General features: G+C 32.0%; 2 protein-coding genes and 1 long non-coding RNA gene across 3 annotated transcripts; all 3 read right to left on the bottom strand.

Annotated features, from left to right (window-relative positions):
• LOC147398564 (uncharacterized) lies at nucleotides 1-25,627 on the bottom strand. Its single transcript, XR_015179957.1, has 3 exons — nucleotides 25,444-25,627; nucleotides 22,733-22,837; nucleotides 1-964 (listed from the first exon to the last, which is right to left on the bottom strand). It is a non-coding gene; the product is annotated as an uncharacterized LOC147398564 (long non-coding RNA).
• Nucleotides 8,263-10,967, bottom strand: LOC147398565 (UPF0481 protein At3g47200-like). Its single transcript, XM_086447811.1, has 2 exons — nucleotides 10,874-10,967; nucleotides 8,263-9,663 (listed from the first exon to the last, which is right to left on the bottom strand). The coding sequence occupies exon 2, from the start codon at nucleotides 9,653-9,655 to the stop codon at nucleotides 8,357-8,359; it is 1,299 nt and encodes a 432-aa protein (XP_086303937.1). The 5' UTR covers nucleotides 9,656-9,663; nucleotides 10,874-10,967; the 3' UTR covers nucleotides 8,263-8,356.
• LOC147398566 (UPF0481 protein At3g47200-like) lies at nucleotides 19,908-21,332 on the bottom strand. Its single transcript, XM_086447812.1, has one exon. The coding sequence runs from the start codon at nucleotides 21,316-21,318 to the stop codon at nucleotides 20,050-20,052; it is 1,269 nt and encodes a 422-aa protein (XP_086303938.1). The 5' UTR covers nucleotides 21,319-21,332; the 3' UTR covers nucleotides 19,908-20,049.
• Nucleotides 25,628-26,254: the final 627 nt, after the last annotated feature.

Here is a 26,254-nt window from a genome sequence, read left to right on the forward strand (position 1 = left end):
ATAATCAGGACCATAATCCTCCAAGGAAATGAGATTTTGCAGGAGACAACTTGTTGTTTTTCCCAAAAAGAAAGGAGAGATTTCTAACACCCCTGTATGCTCATTGAATGTGATGTCCAGTAGTCCATTGTTACCATTGTCCTTCTTCTTGAAATCCACTCCTGCCTCCCAAAGATCTGTGGCAGAATAAGTGTGTCCCCATATTGGAGAATCATCGATATCTTGCGATTGATAGGGGGGAAGGAGAAAATTGCATATCAAGTCCAATATATGTTTGCCATGGATGCCAGATTGTACTTGAAATCTTTTAATTGTAGGTAATATACTTTCAAAGTAACACATTACAAGTTCATTGAGTGAGCGATTTCCTTCCTTAGAGACTCTAGTTAGGTTGAACAAACGTTCCAAGATAAAAAAAGGAATCTGATTTTCAAGTAATATGAAATCTTGTTGTAATCTAGAAGTCATCCAACTTGTACTTAAGAAGGGGTCTTCTTCGTCCATCTCCACTTCCTTCGCATATAAGTAGAATCTCTCAAGGATAAACAACCGTCAAATAACATCATTTCTATAAATTCATCACGACTGAGGTTGATTGATTCTGCATAGCACTCACGAGCTTTCTTCTCCATCTCCCCGATTGCTTTTACCCATTCCTCCAAATTTGCCGAATTTCGAGAGAGGTCAGTATGCAAATACCACTTTTTATGCTCTTCCGTGATTTGTAGGCTTTCTTTTCCATGATAAAAAGGGACAATAGATACTACTTTAGGTACGAACATCTCTTCTTTTCCTTGTCGATGAATTGGGGAAACTTTATAGATACTTGGATGTTGTGAAGATTTTGGTTGAATTTTTCTCTTGATCGACTCAGCTAATAGTTTGTCAGCATCTTCAATTTCAAAAGAAACATGAATTTCTCCCATTCTTTCATCACTTCCATTGTTATTTGACATCTTTATCCCTGCTTTCTTTAACCAAATATGCCGAAGGTTATTTAAAAATAAACAGTATGGTCAAACATCCAATTGCATTATTCAAATATTGATTGTGTGAACATGAGAAAGACATTGTCATCAATAGATTCATCATTTAACCAAAATTGCTTAAACTTTTGATAAATTTCCATGTTCAATACAATCTAAGCAAATCCATCAATAGTAAGGCTGTCAATTGATCTGATCTGTTCCAAACTTCGGTCTTAGACTGAAGATTTGGATTCCAATGAGGACCCGATCTGATAAGGTTCTGTCCATAATTTATAGGAACGCTTTAATATCAACTATGTCCGGATCTAATACAGGCATGTCAAATAAAAATGTGAGAATGTATGGAAATTGTATTATATATTTTATTTAAATAATGAAGTTCGTTTATATTGAATGGGTTTGGCTTGATCTGGACCCGGACCTTATCTAATTGACATTGAATTGGATCTGGATCCTGTTATTGAGATTAGATATGGGTTCGATACAACACTTATTAGATCAACTCCACATCCAATCTATTCCTTATTAGATTGGTCCAAAATTGAGGCCTACCCTATCCAGAACGGATCCATTGACAGTCCTAATCAATAGCATTATTCAGTGAGTGATGTTTGTAGTGCGAGCGCAGTTAATAGTAAACTACAGTCACTCATCATATCTTTATTCGATTAGATAGAGGCTTTGAAAGATTCAATCCTTCTCCAATCCCCTAAGTATTAGAGATATTGTATTGGGCCCTTTTCGACCGAAAAACAAGCTTGGCCCATCAGTATTCAGGATCATATAAGGTGTCTCGCTCCTGTAATAGAAATGATGTCTACTTGGCATGTTCTTCACGTGGCATGCTGCCTGATGTGTTTATTCTCCAATGAAAAACTGTCATGTGGACACTGTTCATTTCTATTCTATTCTAAAGGAAACTGCTCAAGTAACATTGACATATGCATCATTCGGGATGTGTCTAAAAAACCATAAAAACTTTTCATTGAGATACGAGTGAGAAGCGTCTATGGTTATGTGCACACCAATGTCCTAAACGATGTCAATTTCAATGTTACTCTAACACAACTCATTACTAAATAAGAGTTGAAATGGTAATCTTTTAGGCGTATAGTAGTAAAATCAAATTTAAATATATTTATTATACGCAAATCATATAGCGGGTCTGCCTATCAAAAATGCCACATACGGCTGATGGACATTATTATATATACATTTTTTTTTTAATATCCAATTGGGCTATATTTTACAAATATTCATTTTTTTTTAAGGATGAGAGAGATAGTAAATATGGATTCCTACATTAAACCTTACCAACACATTATTTGGATTCTTTCATTATTAAAACCTTGCCAACTCATTGACAGCTCTAGTCATGGCTGGAATATTTTAGATTCAATATGATATCTTACAAGTTGGGATTATCAAAGAATCTCAACAACTTGCTCTGGACAAAGGTGTTGTTTTCTTCTTTTTAATTTTATTTTTTTATAGAAGTAACAAAATGGTATTAATTTCTTTGGATAGAAAGTGAAAAGTATTGAACACTTGTTTATATTGGCTCTTTAGGATATACTGAATAGAGAGATTGACCCTAGATAAGAATTGAATTAGTAATCATTTGGGATATTATAGTGATATCAAATTTAAATATATTAAATAGGGTAATGCTAGCATTCACAATCTCATGGCAATGTTACCATATTTCTTCATCACATTCATTTTCTATTTTTTTCTTTTAGTTAAAAAGATAATGATATATTGATCTTTGTGTAATGGTATTGTTGTAAATATAAAAAATCTTATAAATATATTTATATATGTTGGCATTGATTATCAAAGCATTTACTATTAAATCTAAAGAATAAAATATCCTTAAAATGTATTATGCATAATATAGCATATCGTTCCCTTTCACCAAGAGTTAAAGTTCAAAACAAAAATGATATATAACTCTAGCAGTATTGTAGTTTGAATTTGTGCATCTTTGAAAAAAATGCTTAGGGTACCTCTATCAAATTATATTTCCATGACCAGAGTCCAACATAGTGAATCATCATCCCACACTCAATCTTGAGCCATATTATTTCTAAGCTCGAATTCGACGCAATAAATATCGAACTTGGTCTATATTACTTTCAAACCCGACATGGAACATATCGAACTTGATCTATATCACCAATTTCTCATGCAGATGTTACTAAATTATCATAACTTTAATTGCAATTGAAATACACCTTTCTCCTAGTTTATGAATCACAATCACAAGATCATCCATCATGAACTATAATTAAGGACAAAAGAGAGATGATTACCTCTGGGCGAATACCGGGGAGAGAGAGACAGATTAATGGTGTTAATTGCTTTGGATGCAAAGTGAAAGTGTTGTACGCTCGTTTATATAGGTTCTTTAGGATACTGAATAGACAGGATTGACTCTAATAAACGTTGAAATTGTTACCAATTAGGGGTATTGTAGTAACATCAAATTTAAATATATCTATTATATGCAAATCATATAATCGGTCAGCCGATTCAAAATGTCATCTGAGGGAAAGAGACATTATTATATATACATTTTTTTTAAATAAACAAGTGGACTATATTTTATATATATTCATTTATTTAAGGACGATTGAGGAAACCTCCACCCATCTCTTTTGGTAAATTCATTCATTAAACCTTACCAACCCATTGTTTGGATTCTTTCATTATTAAATCCTTACTAACCCGTTCTTACGTGCAAACTTAAATCAAAGTACAACTGATCCCCGAGTTAATCTTCGGCCTGCCCATGTCGGTCATAACTAAGGCTGTTAGTGGATCGGGTTTGGATAGTATAGGACAGGATCGTATGGATTTGGCATCACTCCAATAAGGATCCGATTAGATCCTTATCAGGTTGGGTTTTATCGAATCTCTATGGACCAAACTCGACTCAATAAAGTAGGATTGGGTCAAACCTGATTTGATATACAAAATGATCAAAATGAACTTCATATATACTCTCTCAAATTTTATTGGACCCAGAACTGCCCCAATAAGATACTAAATCTGAACCTTATCAAAATCCAAATCCTCAATATGGATCAAACTCAATTCAATAAAAGTATGATTGGGTCAACCTTATTCGATATATAAAATCAAAACGAACTTCATATATTTAAACATAACATATAAAATAATTTACATACTTTCTCAAATTTGATTGGATCCAGAACAGACCTAGCAAGATACAAATCTGAACCTATTGTCACAATCCAAATCCTCAATCCAGACTTGAAATTATCTGATCGAAATGAATTGAACTTAATTTGATAATGATCCTATCATTGACAGCCCTCGGCATGGATGAAATATTTTAGATTCAATATGATATCTTACAAGATTGTGTCATCAATGAATCTCAACAACTTACTCTGGGTACACGATCCACTACAATACTATAAACCTAATAAAAAAAAATATGATGAAAAATGATATCAATGGCCTTATTTTTTGTCATATGTAACAAAATGGTGTCATTTTTTCATTTTTCTATAAGTAACAAAATGATGTTAATTGCTTTGTATACAAAGTGAAAACTGTTGACCACTAGTTTATATTGGTTCTTTAGGAATATACGAGATTGAACCTAGATAAGAGTTGAAGTATTAATCATTTAAGGGAATTCTAGTGATATCAAATTTAAATATATTAACTAGGAGAATGCTAATGTCCAAGGTCTCATGGATGTGTTATCACTTTTCTCAATCATATTTATTTTTGAATAATACCATTGTCTAGTTTTTCTTTTAATGAAAAGGATGATGATATGTTGATATTTGTGCAATAGCATTGTTGTAAATATAAAAAATCTTATATAATATTTATAGAATGTTGTTGGTATTGATTGTCAAAGCATTTATTGCAAACAAAACATTTAAACCTAAATACTAAAATGTCCTTAGGAATTATTACATAAAAGATCAATATACCCGTGTCTCTTTCACTAAAATTCAAAGCCCAAAATAGAAATGATGAACCAATTAAGCACTTGATCCATCTCATGTAGTACTGTGGTTTGAATTTTTTGCGTCCGTGGAAAAAATGCCCAGGGTACCTCTATCAAGTAATATTTCCACCGACGTATTGGTTCACTGTCCTAAACTCAATCTAAGGCCATATTATTTCTGAGCTCAAATTCGGCGTAGTAGATATTGAACGTGGTCTATACTATTTTTAAACTCAAATCCGATATAGAACATATCAAACTTGGACTCAGACTTTATTATTCCAGAGTCCATCTACAAACACACTCTTAAAATCAAAAGAAAGATGATCAACCAAGGGATAAGAAAGAAATCTAAATTGTTTCATTAATGTATCTACATTTAACCAAATTACAAATATTCAAAATTACTACATTTATAACCACCTCTATATCAATGTCTCTCTCACAAAAAAAAAGAGTATAATCTTTGAAAACTTTGTAGTATGCATCTTAAAACTTGTCGACAGTGACAATTCATGGCAAGCAACAAATAATCTAGCAAACTGGAAGGAAAAAAAAAAAGATCAACCAGATTGTTGTAATGAGTGCGCAATCCACTAAATCTACATTTTTGAGTGTTTACTTTGAAAAATGGGTCTATGTGAAGCAACCACTGGGTCATGTTAGAAATGGGGCCTTGTATGGCTTAAAACATGCTCCAAGGGCATTGAACAATAGAATCAATCAATATTTTCATGATAATGATTTTATCAAATGCTCATAAGAGCATGCACTTTATACATAGATAAATAAATAAATAAATGGAGATATGTTGTTGGTTTTTGTAAGTCGATGGCTTGATTTTTTGTACACACCCCATTTTTGCCTCAGGTGAGTTCGAGAGTATCAAGAACCTTCCAAAAATGGGTTTGACCCAAGAAATTTTCAAAAAAATTTAAAACCTAACTTTCGAGAAGTCAGATAGCCTGAAGACCAGTTTTAGAAAACATTTAAGCTTAACCGAACCTTACCTTTGATCAGGCCATATTTAATCTTGGAATGACCTCACTCAAACCAAAGGCAAATTTCAGGGTTCGACCAAGGTTAAAGTTTGTTCTAGAAGAATCTCAAGTTTGGCTGGGATTAAATTTAGTTTGACTGAATCTTGAGTTCAACCCTGACAGTTAAAACCCATGTGCCTTTGAATTTTCTTAGGAAAAATGACTTCAGAATCCCTCTCCTTAATGACTTTTCCCTCAAGAAATCCATTATTTTCCTCACCTTGATTTTTAAGTAATTCTTCAATATCTTCTAAAAAGATTCTAAATCTTGCTTGGTCCCCACTCAAGGATAATTACCTCCCTAACCAAATTTTGTTAAAACTCAAAAGAGTAGATTCCCATTTTTACCTTTTTAATCTTTTTCAAAATTCATATGGCTCCTATGGCATTAGATGTAAATTGATTATTTTCTAAAGCCTATGACTACTTTGTCCTTCCTAGAGAATTCTCTAGAATTTGTGTTAATTGACCCTTCAATCTCTAATTTGTTGGAGATTTTGGCTTTCATGACATTAAATGTAAATTGTTTATCTTTCAAAACCTATGACTACTTTGTCTTCCCTATAGAATTCTCTATAATTTGTGTCAATTGACCCTTCAATCCTTAGTTTGATGGAAATTCTTTCAAGGAAAATGATCAAAGAGGCCAAAACCCTATCATTTAATTATATGTCATTTGACTTAATTTCCTCACAATTGACTCAAAATCAAAGTCTTAGGACCACTCTACCCCTCCCAAAGAATTCTCTAAAACTTTTGAACTTTTACCATTTTACCCATTGATGATCATGATTGGTGAAATTCATAGGTAAGTCAAAGAGCATCAAGGCCAAGGAGATGAGAAGTAATTTAGATTTTTCATAATAGTTTTAATGCAATATTGGGAATTTGAAGATTCAAGACTAATTTATTCCCAAGGGTCCTCAAAATCTTATAAATAGGAGATCCTTCCAAGGCAAAGGGGAGGAGCTCATTTGGTGATCCAAAATTCTGTCCAAATCCTTCTTTACTCTCTAAAACCTCTCCTAAAATCTAGAAAAGAAAAAACCAAGAAAAAGATGAAGAAGAAGAGGAAAGAGGAAAAAGAAAACCAAGGTGGGGTTAAACCTCTATTTCCCCATCTAATCCCTCCCTTCTTACTACTCCTCTTCTTTAATTCTAAGTAATTTTACTTTATTTACATGTTTTCTATTTTATTAATGTAGATCTACATTTCCTTAGTTAGAGGCTTGGGGAGAACTAGTAATCCTTCTTTGAGGTAATCTCCCTTTATAAGTCCTCAATAAGCTCCTTGAGAGTATTAGATTAGAATGCTATAATTTTATTTACTTCATGTAATTTAAATTTCATAATGTAGATGATTTATTTTTTTTATTTTTCTTGCACTTTAAGTTTCTTAAAATAATAGTTCTTTGTTTTATTTTTCCTTAGATTGCACTAGAGTTAAAGAGTAAACCCTCTTAAAAAGTAATCTTCTTTTGCTAAGTCCATCCCAAAGGTTTCGAAACTCACATATCTACAAGTGTCATAGAGAGAACAATTTGTACTTTCACGATCCATCATTAATGCTACTTTGAGATTAATTGTAAGTAAAACTTCATATTAGAAATTAATTTTGATAATATGAGTGGCTACTTGGCTTTAAAAGGTTACAACCCATGTTTGTTTATTTTTCTTAAAACACTCAAATGCGTGTATGGGTCAAAGTGGGAGATTGTTGGTTTGATTTTAATATTGGGGTCCATATTGGTTATTCTTTTTCAGGATAATTGAAGATTGCAAGAGGATTGAGCTTTATTTCGCATCGGATCTTATAGCCACTATACAGTCATTTTGTCTTCCCAAACGGGCATATCATTTACGTTTTGGATTCATTAATTCTCATTACCTTTGTTCCTCTAGATCCTGGATTTTTAGTCTTAATTCTTGTCCGAGGGTTTAAGAACCCCAACATCATAGACTAACAAACTATTATTTTAGTTTCCAAGCGATGTAATCTACTCCCTTATGTAACCAACAGCGATTCCACACGCACACACATTTCTGAAACAGACATGGCTCACTGTAAGTACAAAAATAAATAAATTGAATCATTATGAAAATTAACAAAATATATTCAATTTTCCCATAAGGGTTCCACATAATCACTGGAAAAAAAAAATTATCGACCAAAATATGCATTTGTTAATTTATAAAAATAACCAAACATCTTAGAATATGTAAAGAGAAACAACTAAGAGTTGAATACATGTAATCAAAAGGGTAATTACTACAATACAACAACTGTTCATTGATATTACAAGAACTGGGAGTGACTTTGGAGGAATGAGACTCTAAGGAAGAATGGAGAAAATAGTTTGTAATAAGGTTAGAATTATAATTATGAAGGCAGCAACAACTGAAATGATTGACCAAGGAGTGTTGAAATAACTATGCATTAAGATTGCACGCCATTTATGCCAATTGGTTCCGCAATATTTATTAACTCGGTGGTACAGCCCATCGTAATAAAAATCCACATATGGTAGATCTTTTCCAAGCCTATTTACGACACGCGCAACCTCTTCATGGTCCCTGAAGGTCTCCATAATCCCTTTATTACAAAGTAATCTTACATCCTTTGGAGAGTCAATGAGGATATCCATAAATCTAACATAAGATTTGATCTGACTCGTATAATCAAGACCATATTCCTCCAAGCAAATGAGATTTTGGAGAAGACAACTCGTTGATCTTCCCAAATAGAAAGGAGGGATTTCTAACACCCCTGTATGTTCATTGAATGTGATGTCCAGTAGTCCACCATTACCATTGTCCTTCTTCTTGAAATCCACTCCTGCCTCCCAAAGATCTGTGACAGAATAAGTGTGTCCCCATGTTGGAGAATCGCCGATATCTTGTGATTGATAGGGGGGAAGGAGAAAATTGCGTATCAAGTCCAATATATGTTTGCCATGGATGCCAGATTGTACTTGGAATCTTTTAATCGTAGGTAATATACTTTCAAAGTAGGAAATTACAAGTTCATTGAGTGGGCGATTTCCTTCCTTGGAGACCCTACTTAGGTTGAACAAACGGTCCAAGATAAAATAAGGAATCTGATTTTCAAGTAATATGAAATCTTTTTTTAATATAGAAGACATCCGACTTGTACTTGAGATGGGGACCACTTCGGCCATCTCAAATTCCTTTGCATATGAGTAGAATCTCTCAAGGATAAAACAACCGTCAAGTAACATCATTTCTATAAATTCTTCACTACTAAGGTTGATTGATTCTGCATAACAATCACGAGCTTCTTTCTCCATCTCCCTAATGGCTTTGACCCATTCCTCCAAATTTGCCGAATTTCGAGAGAGGGAAGCATGCAAATACCACTTTTTATGTTCTTCCATGATTTGTAAGCTTTCTTTTCCACGATGAAAAGGGCCAATAGATACTACTTGAGGTATGAACATGTCTTCTTGTCCTTGTTGAAGAACTGGGGAAACTTTATAGATACATGGATGTTGTGAAGGTTTTGGATGAATTTTTCTCTTGATCGACTCAGCTAATATTTTGTCGGCATCTTCAATTTCATAAGAAACATGAATTGCTCCCATTCTTTCATCACTTCCATTGTTGTTTGACATCTTTATCCCTGCTTGCTTTAACCAAACATTCAATTGCGTTGTTCAAATATTGATTATGTGACCATGAGAAAGACAGAATCATCAATATATTTATCATTTAACCAAAATTGCTAAACTTTAGATAAATTTCCATGGGCAATACAATCTATGCAAATCCATCAATAGTAGGTCTGTTAATTGATATGATATATTCCAAACTTCGGCCCTAGACTGAAGATTTGGATTCCTATGAGGATGCGATCTGATAAGGTTCTGCTCCCATAACTAGCATCTACTATGTCCGGATTTAATAGGGGCTTGTCCAATAAAAGGTGACAATGTATGGAAATTGTATTATATATTTTATTTAAATAATGAAGTTCGTTTATATTGATCGGGACCCAGACCTGATCTAATTGACATTGGATTTGGTCTGGATCCTGTTATTAAGACTAGATATGAGTTGGTCTGGATCCTGTTAGTAGGACTAGATATGAGTTCAATACGACGCATTTTAGATCAACTCCAGATTCAATCTATTGCTTATTAGATTGGTCCATATCAAGGCCTACCCGATCCAGAGCTGATCCATTGACAGTCCTAATTAATAGCATTATTCAGTGAGTGATGTTGGTATGGTGAGCGCATTGGATAGAGTGGCATTGAGAGATTCAATCCTTCGATCTCCAATCCCATAAGTATTAGAGAAATTGTATTGGGCCTTTTTCCTATAAAAGAAACGATGTCTACCAGGCATGTTTTAATTGGAGTTTTATACACATTGGGCTCCTAACCAAGCCACTCTTCATGTGGCATGCAGCCTGATGTGTTTATTCTCCAATGAAAAAGTGTCATGTAGACACTGTTCGTTTCTATTATATAATGGGAAACCTTACCAGATCGCAACTCAAATCTAATATCACCAATTTCTAATGCAGATACAACTAATGGAAAATGCTCTAGTAACATTGAAATTGACTTTGTTTGGGACGTTGCTGACATGGATGTGTCTAAAAAACCATAGAAACTTTTCATTGAGATACGAATGAGAAGCATCTATGATTCTATGCACACCAATGTCTCAAACAATGTCAATTTCAATGTTGCTCCAGCATTACTCATTACTAAATTATCATACCTTTCATAGCAGTTAAAATATACCCTTCTCCAAGCTTAAGAATCATAATCACAAGATCATCCATCATAAACAAAAATTTAGGACAAAAGAGAGACACTTACCTCTGGTTGAATACCGGGGAGAGAGAGAGAGAGAGATTAATGGTGTTAATTGCTTTGGATACAAAGTGAAAGTGTTGCACACTCGTTTATATTGGTTTTTTAGGATATTGAGTAGATAGGATTGCCCCTAAATAAGAGTTGAAATAGTAATCTTTTAGGGGTATAGTAGTAAAATTGAATTTAAATATATTTATTATATATGCAAATCATATAGCAGGTGAGCCTGTTAAAAATGTGACCTATGAGTAATGGACATTATTATATATACATTCATTTTTTTAATATACAACTGGGCTATATTTTATAAATATTCTTTTTTTTTTTTCTTTTTTCTAAGGACGAGAGAAGTAGTAAATATGGACTCTTTCATTAAACCTTACCAACCCATTATTTGGATCCTTTCATTATTAAAACCTTGTCAACTCATTGACAGCTCACGTCATGGCTGGAATATTTTAGATTCAATTTGAAACATTTGTGTAATGAAAATCATCATAATTTGAAACTTTCAAACCCATCAAAAGTCAAAGAAGAAACTTCTCTCCATCTCTCTTGTAAATTTGGATTCTTTCACTAAACCTTACCAACCCATTATTTGGATCCTTTCATTATTAAAACCTTGTCAACTCATTGACGGCTCACGTCATGGCTGGAATATTTTAGATTCAATTTGAAACATTTGTGTCATGAAAATCATCCTAATTTGAAACTTTCAAACCCATCAAAAGTCAAAGAAGAAACTTCTCTCCATCTCTCTTGTAAATTTGGATTCTTTCACTAAACCTTACCAACCCATTATTTGGATCCTTTCATTATTAAAACCTTGTCAACACATTGACAGCTCACGTCATGACTGGAATATTTTAGATTCAATTTGAAACATTTGTGTAATGAAAATCATCCTAATTTGAAACTTTCAAACCCATCAAAAGTCAAAGAAGAAACTTCTCTCCATCTCTCTTGTAAATTTGGATTCTTTCACTAAACCTTACCAACCCATTATTTGGATCCTTTCATTATTAAAACCTTGTCAACTCATTGACGGCTCACGTCATGGCTGGAATATTTTAGATTCAATTTGAAACATTTGTGTAATGAAAATCATCCTAATTTGAAACTTTCAAACCCATCAAAAGTCAAAGAAGAAACTTCTCTCCATCTCTCTTGTAAATTTGGATTCTTTCACTAAACCTTACCAACCCATTATTTGGATCCTTTCATTATTAAAACCTTGTCAACTCATTGACGGCTCACGTCATGGCTGGAATATTTTAGATTCAATTTGAAACATTTGTGTAATGAAAATCATCCTAATTTGAAACTTTCAAACCCATCAAAAGTCAAAGAAGAAACTTCTCTCCATCTCTCTTGTAAATTTGGATTCTTTCACTAAACCTTACCAACCCATTATTTGGATCCTTTCATTATTAAAACCTTGTCAACTCATTGACGGCTCACGTCATGGCTGGAATATTTTAGATTCAATTTGAAACATTTGTGTAATGAAAATCATCCTAATTTGAAACTTTCAAACCCATCAAAAGTCAAAGAAGAAACTTCTCTCCATCTCTCTTGTAAATTTGGATTCTTTCACTAAACCTTACCAACCCATTATTTGGATCCTTTCATTATTAAAACCTTGTCAACTCATTGACGGCTCACGTCATGGCTGGAATATTTTAGATTCAATTTGAAACAATTGTGTAATGAAAATCATCCTAATTTGAAACTTTCAAACCCATCAAAAGTCAAAGAAGAAACTTCTCTCCATCTCTCTTGTAAATTTGGATTCTTTCACTAAACCTTACCAACCCATTATTTGGATCCTTTCATTATTAAAACCTTGTCAACTCATTGATGGCTCACGTCATGGCTGGAATATTTTAGATTCAATTTGAAACATTTGTGTAATGAAAATCATCCTAATTTGAAACTTTCAAACCCATCAAAAGTCAAAGAAGAAACTTCTCTCCATCTCTCTTGTAAATTTGGATTCTTTCACCAAACCTTACCAACCCATTATTTGGATCCTTTCATTATTAAAACCTTGTCAACTCATTGACGGCTCACGTCATGGCTGGAATATTTTAGATTCAATTTGAAACATTTGTGTAATGAAAATCATCCTAATTTGAAACTTTCAAACCCATCAAAAGTCAAAGAAGAAACTTCTCTCCATCTCTCTTGTAAATTTGGATTCTTTCACTAAACCTTACCAACCCATTATTTGGATCCTTTCATTATTAAAACCTTGTCAACTCATTGACGGCTCACGTCATGGCTGGAATATTTTAGATTCAATTTGAAACATTTGTGTAATGAAAATCATCCTAATTTGAAACTTTCAAACCCATCAAAAGTCAAAGAAGAAACTTCTCTCCATCTCTCTTGTAAATTTGGATTCTTTCACTAAACCTTACCAACCCATTATTTGGATCCTTTCATTATTAAAACCTTGTCAACTCATTGACGGCTCACGTCATGGCTGGAATATTTTAGATTCAATTTGAAACATTTGTGTAATGAAAATCATCCTAATTTGAAACTTTCAAACCCATCAAAAGTCAAAGAAGAAACTTCTCTCCATCTCTCTTGTAAATTTGGATTCTTTCACTAAACCTTACCAATCCATTATTTGGATCCTTTCATTATTAAAACCTTGTCAACTCATTGACGGCTCACGTCATGGCTGGAATATTTTAGATTCAATTTGAAACATTTGTGTAATGAAAATCATCCTAATTTGAAACTTTCAAACCCATCAAAAGTCAAAGAAGAAACTTCTCTCCATCTCTCTTGTAAATTTGGATTCTTTCACTAAACCTTACCAACCCATTATTTGGATCCTTTCATTATTAAAACCTTGTCAACTCATTGACGGCTCACGTCATGGCTGGAATATTTTAGATTCAATTTGAAACATTTGTGTAATGAAAATCATCCTAATTTGAAACTTTCAAAACCATCAAAAGTCAAAGAAGAAACTTCTCTCCATCTCTCTTGTAAATTTGGATTCTTTCACTAAACCTTACCAACCAACTGTTACACACTTAAAAAATCCTTCAAAGTATAATTGATCTCCAAATTAATCTTTGATATGGCTCTGTATGTTATGATTAGGGCTGCCAATGGATTGGTGATAGGATAGGATCAGATCGATTTGGTATCACTCCAATAAGGATCAGATCAAATTTGGAATTGATCAAACTCGATTCAATAAAAATAGTATAAGGTCAAACCTGATTTGATATATAAAATCAAAATGAACTTTATATATTTTAACATAACGTATAGTATATAATTTACATACCTTCTCACATTTTATTGAATCCAAAAATGATCCGACAAGATATTAAATTCGAACTTTATCAGAATCCAAATCCTTGATCGGAATGAATTGAACTTTAGGTAATGATCTGATCCATAACAACCCTAGACATGGCTGGAATTTTTTTAGTTTCAATTTGATATCTTATGAGATTGGTTAATTAATGAATGTTAACAGCTTGCTCGCATGATCCACTAAATAAGCATGATAAAGGTGTATATATATATATAATGAAATAACATCAGTGACCTTATGTTTTAAAATATGGCACATATGGTGTTAATTTATTATTTTTTTATTTGTTTTTATAAGTAGCAAAATGGTGTTAATTGCTTTGGATACAAATTGGAAAGTATTGTACACTTGTTTATGTTGGATCTTTAGGATACTGAATAGACAAGATTGACCCTATATAAGAGTGGAAATTTAGGGGTATCTTGGTAATATTAAATTTAAAATAAATTAATTATATGTAAATTATATAGCGGAATGGCAAAGGAACTATGTAATATATACATTTAGTATCTTAACTATATCAAATTTAAATATTTATATATATGTAAATTATATAGTGGGCTCGAGGAGGACGATAGCAAATATTCATTTTTATTTACAATTGGATTATATTTTGTAAATATTCATTTTACTTTAAGAATGAGAGAGGAAACTTCCCTTTATGTCTCTCTGGTAAATATGGATTCTTTCATTAAACCTTACCAACCCATTGTTACATAAAAACTTAAAAATCTATCAAAGCATAATTGATCCCGAGTTAATCTTTGGCTTGGATGTTTTGGTCGTGATTAAGGTTGTCAATAGATCAGGTTTGGATTGGATAGAATTGGCTCAGATTTGGAATTGATCCATAAACCTTGGATCAGGTGCTTATTGGGTTGGGTTCTATTGAAACAAACTCAATTCGATAAAAGTAGGATCGGGTCAAACCCGATTTGATATATAAATTCAAAATGAATTTCATAAATTTAAATATAATGTCTAATATATATAAGGGAATGCTAACGTCTAAGGCCTCATGGGGATGTTAGCATTGTCCAACACTTTTATTTTTTAGTAATACCCCTCTTCGTTTTGTCTTTAAATGAAAAAATCAAAGACATGTTAATCTTTTACATGATAAATGCATTTATTATGTTAGTATTGATTGCCAAAACATTTGTTACAATAAAAATATTTAATTCAAAATACGTAAATGCTTATAGCAATTATCATGTAAAAGATCAATACACCCAAAAACGTAGTTTTTGACTTCCGCAAAAGTTGTTGAAGCAGAAGTTGTTACCAACAAACATGTTTTTCTAACTTTTTCAACTCAAAGCCTAGAAAGCTGTCGAAAAAAATCGGAACAACAAGACTCTTTGTCTTTTTACATAGGTGGTGTTTGATAGCACTGCACAATCCCGTTTTTTATAGCTTTTGCAATTAAAAATCGATTTCGTGCCACGATTTGTGTTTGATAGTGCTTTTCATTTATACTTTTCTGGCTTTTGACCGCAGTTTCAAAGATCGGGTTATAGGAGTTTCTCAAAATTGCGTTTAAAATTGGTTCATGTGAAATGACCGCAATACCATTCATAAAATAAATCATACAGAGACTTTGTAGATTGGTGTTCTTAATCGAGAGTGGAAGAGAGAGAGAGAGAGAGATGGGAGATTTATAGTGTATAAGCAAAAGGGTGCAGAGAGGTGGACGAGGGCGTTATGTAAATTGTGAGAGATAAAGGGTTTGTTTCACTAGAAAGAGAAGAAAATCGAGGAAGCTCAAGAAGGGGAATGATGAGATTCAAAGATAGAGAAGATGATGATCTCCAACTCTACAACTACAACTAGGTTCATTTGCTATAATATAAATCATTCTTGGGCCATTTGATTTGAGTTTCTCATGTATTATATTGTGTTTGATGATTTTCTTTTAATTGGATTGAAATTTTCGATTTTACTTGTATGTTAACCCTAGACATTAACGACACCTCCATAAGAGACAGTCTGCCAATTGTTTTAGACTCCATTTTTGTTGTAGTGATAATTTACATACCTTCTCACATTTTATTGGATCCACTAAGATGTTAAATCCGAACTTGATCAAAATCCAAATCCTCGATTGGAACGAATTGAACTCCAGGTAATGATCCGATCCATTAACAACCGCAATCATGGTTGGGATTTTTTTAGTTTCAATTTGATATCTTATGAGATTGGGTTATTAATGAATGTCAAACAACTTGCTCCCGACATGATCTAACTAAATAAGCATGATATATTTATCAATCACCTTATTTTTTTTTAAATATAGCACAAAATGGTGTTAACTAATTAATTAATTAATTTATTTTTGGATAAGTAACAAAAATGATGTTAATTGCTTTGGATACAAAGTGGAAGTGTGATACACTTGTTGATATTGGATATTTAAGATCCTGAATAGACAAGATTACCCTATATAAGAGTTAAAATTTTATCACTTAGGGATATCTTGATAATATCGAATTTCAAATAAATTAATTATATGTAAATTATATAACTGGCTAGCTAATTCAAAAAGTTAATGCTAAAGGGACTATATTATATATTAACAGTATAAAATTCAAATATATATATATAGATATAGATATATGGCGTTTGGGGGGTCTAAAGTGAGCTAAACATTGTGCCAAACATTTTTCAAAACATGGCTTAGAAGTTTTGAATGGGCTGATTTTTGGTGAGGATGATCTCCTTATCAAAAGTGATTTACAAAAATTGAACAGTCCACGATTCTTCAATTTGTAAACTAGGGTTAGAAGTTTCAAAATGATCTGATTTTTGATGAGGATGATCTCTTCACCGTAGATTTCATCCTCACAAAAAATCAGCCCATTCCGAAGCTTCTAAGCCATATTTTGAAAAATGTTTGGCATAATGTTTGGCTCTCTTTAGGTCCTCCGACCGCTCTCCTATATATATATAGGAAGCTGTTCAACGCCCTACTATTCACCAGACGTTTTATCAAATGTATTGAAATCAGAAATCTTAATAAATCAAATTAAAATTTTTGAACAAATAAATTCAATTAATTATACCCATGGGCCAAATTTTAATTGGTGGCCCATTTATTCAAGTGAAGCCCACCTGATATTTAATACATAACCCTCCATCGGGGACCCAAAGAATTTAGAATAATTTAATAAAGAACCCTCTATTGGGGAGTTCTCCAAAATTTAAAAAATTCTCATTTTAGGCAAGTTCAAAAAATCAAAGTAAAACTTAATTAAAATCTTATCTAAATCATTTAATAAATTAGTTAGAGATAAACCTTATCTCTAAGAGATCTAATTAAACCATAATTTTATAAATAAAGCTCTTTAAAAATGAGCTTCCACCACCTAATTTCGTAAATCTTGAAAAATCCTAGAAAATAAATGTCAAAAACTCTCCAAAACCCTTTCAAAATCCTAAATTTAGATTCCCAAATCAATACCTAATTCCCAAGCCTTAATTTTCAACTTAAAAACACTTAAAAATACTATAAAAACCTCTAGATTTAGAAGAATAATGTCTCATTTTGATATCGAAAGCAAATATAAAAATAAAGATAAATTAAGAAAATTCATGCAAAGAATGTTTACCACCAATTCTGATAGAACCAATCATTGCAATCACTTAGGTAATAAGAAAGGTAATTTTTTTTTCTTTATTTTAGATTTAAGCCATATTTGTAATGTAAATATTTGAGAAAAATAGATATCAATTTTCGTCGGACGGGATTGGTGCCTAACACCTTCCAATCTCGTAACCTGGTCCCCATACCATAATCTATTTGTAACTTAGTGTTATTTATCTATTTAGAGTCGTGTTTAGTTCCTAGACCATAAAATTAGGTGGCGACTTCTAAGATAATAAATCAGATATGTACCCGCTAATTGAGTGCGCTTTCAAAACCTTCATAGGAGATAATCTTCTCTTGTTAAGTCCATCTCATTCATACACTTTGCACACGCCCACTTTAAAAATGATTACAAACAAAAGTATAAGTCCCTATGGATTTATTATTCAATCTTTAGAGCTAACAAAAACAGTCTAACAATGGACAAAAATTGTATGCATAAAGTTTGGTTCTAATATAATTTTGTTCAATCCATGAACATTACTTAAAGATCAAACTAACAAATAAAGTTTCCTTAAGGATAATATAAACTTATTTTGAAACTTCAGGACCTTAAATGATGAAATCTATGTAGATTTTCATTAAAGTCTTGAGCTCACAAAAAAATCCAACAAACACCTACTTCTAATAGGGGTTTGTTCAACATCTTGATTTGCTATTTTTTATAAATAAATTATAATGAATTTTCTTAATATTTTTTATAACTTCCTCTATTTTTAAAATTCAAAAATGAGTTTCTAATATCACATTTGGTCAATTATTGGTAGTCATCTTTAGATGGGAGGGACAAGGTGCTTAACATCTTCTTTGTCCCTCAACCGAACTCCTTTACCACAGAATATCTGGGAAAACCTTTGCTCTATCATTTGGATATGAGAGTCATTACAAGTTAAAGAAAACTAGATTTCAAAACTTTTTTTATAGTGTCTATTCACACTTTAATTGAATGGTGATAACTCTTAAACTCGTGTAGATGAACTCAAAATCTCAAAAATTTCGAAACTCACGTATCTATAGGTGTCATAAAGAAAATAATTTATATTTTCATGATCCATCATTAGTGCTACTTTAGGATTAATTGAAAGTAAAAGCTCATATCAAAAATTAGTTTTGATAATATTTTTCAAAATTATGAGTGGCTACTTAATTTTAAAAGGTTACAACCCATGTTAATTTTCTTATTTTTCTTACAATACTCAAATGCATGCAGGAGTCAAGTGGGAGATTGTCGAATCGATTTTAATAATGGGGTCCACGTTTCTTTTAGTTCTTGTCGGTCCCATATTTTTAAATGAGTCATCCTCAATTACAAAGTTTTGTTTTGGTTACAACCTCTCTATGATCCACGCATACCTTTTCTGAAAAGGATGGATTTGTAATTTGCGTAAAATAAAAGGGGTATGATAAAATTAGTGCAATCCCAATTGCTTAGGGATCATGGTGTTCCACGTTGAGCAATTCTACCTGGATCCATGTTCTCTATGATGGGCTGAGAAATACTAGATCAAACCAATTGATTTGTTTATAAAAAGGGTAGCCCTCCCCTTCCTATGTTCGTTAGATTTAATCTCCATCATATTTATTTAGTATCAAAGGAAGTGGCAGTACTTCTTTTTCCACTGTATTGGTTATTCTTTCACAGGTTAATTGAAGATTGCACGAAGATTGAGCTTTATTTCACATCGGATCTTATAACCACTATACAGTCATTTCGTCTTGCCAAACGGGCATATTATTTACATTTTGGATACATTAATCCTCGTCATCTTTGTTCCTCTAGATCCTGGATTTTTAGTCTTAATTCTTGTTCGAGGGTTTAAAACCCCCAACATCATAGACTAACGAACTACTATTTTACTTTCCAAGCAATGCAATCTACTCCATTATGCAACCAGTAGCGATTCCACACACACACACACATTTCCTAATGAACATGGTTCACTATAAATACAAAAATAAATAAATTGAAGCATTATGAAAATTAACAAAATATATTCAATTTCCTCATAAAGGTTCCACATAATCAGTGGAAAAAAAATTTGTTGACCAAAATATGCATTCATTAATTTATAAAAATAACCAAACAACTAAGAGTTGAATACATGTAATCAAAAGGGTAATTACTACAATAAAACAACTGTTCATTGATATCACAAGAACTGGGAGTGACTTTGGAGGAATGAGACTCTAAGGAAGAGTGGAGAAAATAGTTTGTAATAAGGTTAGAATTATAATTATGAAGGCAGCAACAACTGAAATGATTGACCAAGGAGTATTGAAATAATTATGCATTAAGATTGCGCGCCATTTATGCCAATCGGTTCTGCAATATTTATTAACTCGGTGGTACAGCCCATCATAATAAAAATCCTCATTAATTAGCTCATTTCCAAGCCTATTTACGACACGCGCAACCTCTTCATAGTCTCTGAAGGTCTCCATAATCCCTTTATTACAAAGTAATCTTACATCCTTCGGAGAGTCAATGAGAATATCCATAAATCTAACATAAGATTTGATCTGACTCGTATAATCACGGCCATAATCCTCCAAGGAAATGAGATTTTGGAGGAGACAACTTGTTGTTTTTCCCAAATAGAAAGGAGGGATTTCTAACACACCTGTATTTTCATTGAACGTGATGTCCAGTAGTCCACCATTACCATTGTCCTTCTTCTTGAAATCCACTCCTGCCTCCCAAAGATCTGTGGCAGAATAAGTGTGTCCCCATGTTGGAGAATCGTCGACATCTTGTGCTTGATAGGGGGGAAGGAGAAAATTGCGTATCAAGTCCAATATATGTTTGCCATGCATGCCAGATTGTACTTGAAATCTTTTAATTGTAGGTAATATACTTTCAAAGTAGCACATTACAAGTTCATTGAGTGAGCGATTTCCTTCCTTAGAGACCCTAGTTAGGTTGAACAAACAGTCCAAGATAAAAAAAGGAATCTGATTTTCAAGTAATATGAAATCTTGCTGTAATCTAGAAGTCATCCAACTTGTACTTAAGAAGGGGTCTTCTTCGTCCATCTCCACTTCCTTTGCAGATAAGTAGAATCTCTCAAGGATAAAACAACCGTCAAGTAACATCATTTCTATAAATTCATCACGACTGAGGTTGATTGATTCTGCATAGCACTCACGAGCTTTTTTCTCCATCTCCCCAATTCCTTTTACCCATTCCTCCAAATTTGCCGAATTTCGAGAGAGGGAAGCATGCAAATACCACTTTTTATGCTCTTCCGTGATTTGTAGGCTTTCTTTTCCCTGATAAAAAGGGCCAATAGATACAACTTTAGGTACGAACATTTCTTCTTTTCCTTGTCGATGAATTGGGGAAACTTTATAGATACTTGGATGTTGTGAAGATTTTGGTTGAATTTTTCTCTTGATCGACTCAGCTAATAGTTTGTCCGCATCTTCAATTTCAAAAGAAACATGAATTTCTCCCATTCTTTCATCACTTCCATTGTATATATATAGATATATATAAAAATAAAACCCTTTCTAAGTTTTATTCTTCTATTATCTATTTCTCTCTTCTTCAATTTCATCTCCTCTATGTTTTTTCTAATAAAAACTCAAAAAAATGTACACAAATCTCTCTCTTAACTCTCAAATGGATCAACCCATTTATAAAAAAACTTTTTCAAAAAGTTTGATTCATTGTTTTTTTATGATAACAATATTTATGCCATGTTTGTTAGATGAAATATAATAGACGAACCTAGACTTAGATTCGTTAATCTACCATTTATGGATTAGTTTCCTCACTAATCCATCCAAAATACCAATTTTAAAATTATAATTTTTTTTTAGTCTCATTGAACTTCTTAGAATATTCAATTTATATAGATTTCAATCAAAATTTAATCATAAAATCATTTTCATTTTTAAAATAGGCATTATTTATGATTTGATCCAAAGAGATCCTCTTTTGAAAAAAAAAAAAAAAAATACTACTTTTTCTATTTTGAAAGTATGAGAATCGAGAACCGGTCCAAACCAAGGTTGGTTTGGATTGGTTCAGTTCTATAGGATAATTGGATTGGCTCAGTTCCTAATTTTTAGAACCGATTATGTTTGATTCAATTTCAATTTTGCAAAAATCCGAACCAATCCGAATCATGTGCTCCCCTACTAATCAATAGCATTATTTAGTGAGTGATATTCGTATGGTGAGCGCAGTTAATAGTAAAATACAATCACTCATCATGTCTTTATCCCATTGGATAGAGAGGCATTGAGAGATTGAATCCTTCTCCAATCCCATAAGTCTTAGAGAAATTGTATTGGGCCTTTTTCGACCGAAAAATTCTAGCACACAAGCTTGGCCCATCTGTATTTAGGATCCTATTAGATGTCTCGTTCCTATAATAGAAACAATGTCTACTTGGCATGTTTTAATTGGAGTTTTAAACACATTGGACTCCTAACCAAGCCGGTCTTCATGTGGCATGCTGCCTGATGTGTTTATTGTCCAATGAAAAAGTGTCATGTGGACACTGTTCATTTCTATTATATAATGGGAAACCTTGAACCTAATATCACCAATTTCTAATGCGTACATTACTAAAGGAAAATGCTCTAGTGACATTGAAATTGACATTGTTTGGGACGTTGCTGACAGGGTTGTGTCTAAAAAATTATAGAAACTTTTCATCGAGATACGAGTGAGAAGCATATATGATTCTGTGCACACCAATGTCCCAAACTATGTTAATATCAATGTTACTCTAACACGACTCATTACTAAATTATTTTACCTTCAATAGCAAATAACATATACCCTTCTCCTAGCTTAAGAATCATAATCACAAGATCGTCCATCATGAACCATAATTTAGGACAAAAGGGAGATGATTACCTCTGATTGAATAGCAGGGGGAGAGAGAGAGAGAGACTATTTGTCTTAATTGCTTTGGATACAGAGTGAAAGTGTTGTACGCTTGTTTATATTTGGTTCTTTAGACTACAGAATATACAGGATTAACCTTAAATAAGCGATGAAATAGTAATCTTTTAGGGGTGTAGTAGTAAAATCAAATTTAAATATACTTATGATATGCAAATCATATAGCGGGTCAGCATATTTAAAACGTCACATATGGGTGAGGGACGTTATTATATATACATTTTTTTTTAATATACAATTGGGCTATATTTTATAAATATTCATTTATTATATGCAAATCATTTGTTTATATTGGTTCTCTACTAAATATGGATTCTCTCATTAAACCTTACCAACGCATTATTAGATTCAATCTGATATCTTACAAGTTTGGGTTATCAAAGAATCTTAACAACTTGCTCTGGACAATGGTGTTATTTCTTTTTATTTTTATTTCTATTTTTTATATAAGTAACAAAATGGTGTTAATTGCTTTGAATAGAAAATGAAAAATATTGAACACTTGTTTATATTGATTCTCTAGGATATACTGAATAGACGAGATTGACTATAAATAAGAATTGAACTAGTAATTATTTTGGGATATTATAGTGATATCAAATTTAATTAAATATATTAAGTAGGGTGATGCTAATGTCTAAGACCTCATAGGGATGTTATCATATTTCTTTTAGTGAAAAAGATAATTGTATGTTGATCTTTGTGTAATGGTATTGTTGTAAATATAAAAAATCTTATAGATATATTTATATAGTATTATTGACATTGATTATCAAAACATTTACTACTAAATCTAAAGAATAAGATATCCTTAAAATGTATTATGTATAAAATAGCATATCCTTCCCTTTTATCAAAAGTCAAAGTCTAAAACAAAAATGATATGGTATCTCTAGTAGTATTGTAGTTTGAATTTGTGCATCTGGGAAAAAAATGCTCAGATACCTCTATCAAATTATATTTCCATGACCAGAGTCCAACATAGTGAATCATCATCCCAAATTCAATCTCGAGCCATATTATTTCTAAGCTCGAATTCGACACAATAAATATTGAACTCGATCTATATTACCTTCAAACTCGACATAGAACTTATCAAACTCGATCCATATCACCAATTTCTCATGCAAATATTACTAAATTATCATAACTTTAATGGCAATTGAAATACACCCTTCTCCCAGTTTAAGAATTATAATCACAAGATCATCCATCATGAACTATAATTAAGGACAAAAGAGAGATGATAACCTCTGGGCGAATACTGGGAGAGAGAGAGAGAGACAGAGATTAATGGTGTTAATTGCTTTAGATGCAAAGTGAAAGTGTAGTACGATTGTTTATATTGGTTCTTTAGGATATTGAATAGACAGGATTGACCCTATATAAACATTGAAATGATAATCATTTAGGGGTATTGTAGTAACATCAAATTTAAATATATTTATTATATGCAAATCCTGTAACGGGTCAAAAATGTCATCTATGGGAAAGGGACATTATTGTATATACATTTTAAAAAAAATATACAATTGGATAAATATTCATTTATCTAAGTACGAGAGAGGAAACTTCCACTCATCTCTTTGGTAAGTATGAATTCATTCATTAAACCTTACCAACCCATTGTTTGGATTCTTTAATTAAGCCTTCCAACCCATTATTTGGAATCTTTCATTAGTAAAACCTTACCAACCCGTTCTTATGCGCAAACTTAAATCAAAGTACAATTGATCCCCGAGTTAATCTTTAACCTGCCTGTGTCGATCATAACTAAGGCTGTTAATGGATCGGGTTTGGATAGGATAGGATAGGATCGTATGGATTTGGTATCACTCCAATAAGGATCCGATTAGATGCTTATCAGGTTGGGTTTTGTCGAATCTCTATGGACCAAACTCAATTCGATAAAGTAGGATTGGGTCAAACCTAATTTGATATATAAAATGATCAAAATGAACTTCATATATTTAAATACAAGGCAGATTTACCAAAACATGCACAACATTTCGATTAATTCCGAAAACGGTACACTGTAGCAATTAATTTCGAAAATGGTAAATTTACCGTTTTCGGAATTAATTTTTTTACCAAAACGGTAAAAACAGTAAAATGTATTTTTTTTTTTTACCGAAAATGCCCTTTTTTATTTTTTGACTGAAATTATGAAAATAAAATTGATTTTGGTAAAAAAAAAAAAAATTATAAATACATATTATTGTTGGATTACCGAAAGAGAGTGAATCTTTTTAGTTCGATTTTCATTTTTTTAAGGTTAAAATTATAAATATATATGTAAAACAAAAAAAAGGGTATTTTCGGTAAAAAAATTTTTTTTTTACTGTTTTTACCGTTTTGGTAAAAAATATTAATTCTGAAAACGGTAAATTTACCATTTTCGGAATTAATTGCTACAGTGTACCATTTTCGGAATTAATTTCGAAAACTCTACCGTTTTGGTAAATTATTCTAAATACAATGTATAAAATAATTTGAACAAGACATCTCAAACATATTGGAAAATTAATCAGAGACAATTCGGTATTTGGCATGGACTAGACGAGATCTAAAACTGAGTTTTAAAATCATATTCTAAAGTAAGAATTATAATCACAAGGTCATCCATCATGAAGCATAATTTAGGAAAAAAGAGAGACGATTACCTGGCCCGATACAGGGACGAAAAGCCCAAAATTTGAGGAGGAGAGAGAGAGATTATTGCACTTTATTGCTTTGGATGCAAAGGGAAAAGTATTGTGCAATTATTGAGAGAGAGAGAGAGAGAGATTATTGCACTTTATTGCTTTGGATGCAAAGGGAAAAGTATTGTGCAATTATTGAGAGAGAGAGAGATTACTAATGTTTATTGCTTTGGATGGAAAGTGAAGAGTATTGTGCAATTATTTATATTGATTTTTAAGAATACTGAATGATAAGATTGATCCTAGATAAGAGTTGAAATAACACTAACACTTGTCTAATTAGCTTAGGAAGATTTTAAATCTTATTAAAGGTCATTTTACTCAAATAAATAATCATGTTGGCAATCCAATAGCACAACGCTCTAGATTTCATAAAAAAACTCAATTAAAAAAAATACAAATAAAAACTTTTGTACTTGATCCAAGGTTTTGAAAATATACAGTTACTGAACTTTCACATTAACTCTAAAATTTAAAATTAAAATCAATGATAGAAATTAAAAAAAAAAAAAAAAAAGATATATATATTCAAAATTTATAAAAATTTGTCCTCCATAAACTTGAAGCATCTGATCATGGATTTGGATGTCACAAAATGAGTCCTAAGTCCAAAATTTAAAATTAAAATAATTTCTTTTTTTTTATTTAAATTTATTCTTTGAAATTCTTAAAATTTTGTCCCATACAACGTTGAAGCATTGGATCATGATTTTGGATGCCACAAGTTAAACCCAAGACTCATAGTTAGGATGAAATTTTTACTTACAAAGGT

The sequence above is a fragment of the Akebia trifoliata genome, chromosome 7 (genome assembly GCF_017979445.1).
Source record: "Akebia trifoliata isolate Shusen 1 chromosome 7, ASM1797944v1, whole genome shotgun sequence".
Taxonomy (NCBI): Eukaryota; Viridiplantae; Streptophyta; class Magnoliopsida; order Ranunculales; family Lardizabalaceae; genus Akebia; species Akebia trifoliata.

Coding starts and splice junctions, on each gene's coding strand:
- LOC147398565 (XM_086447811.1), bottom strand. CDS start 9,655: ATGTCAAACAACAATGGAAGTGATGAAAGAATGGGAGCAATTCATGTT.
- LOC147398566 (XM_086447812.1), bottom strand. CDS start 21,318: ATGGGAGAAATTCATGTTTCTTTTGAAATTGAAGATGCGGACAAACTA.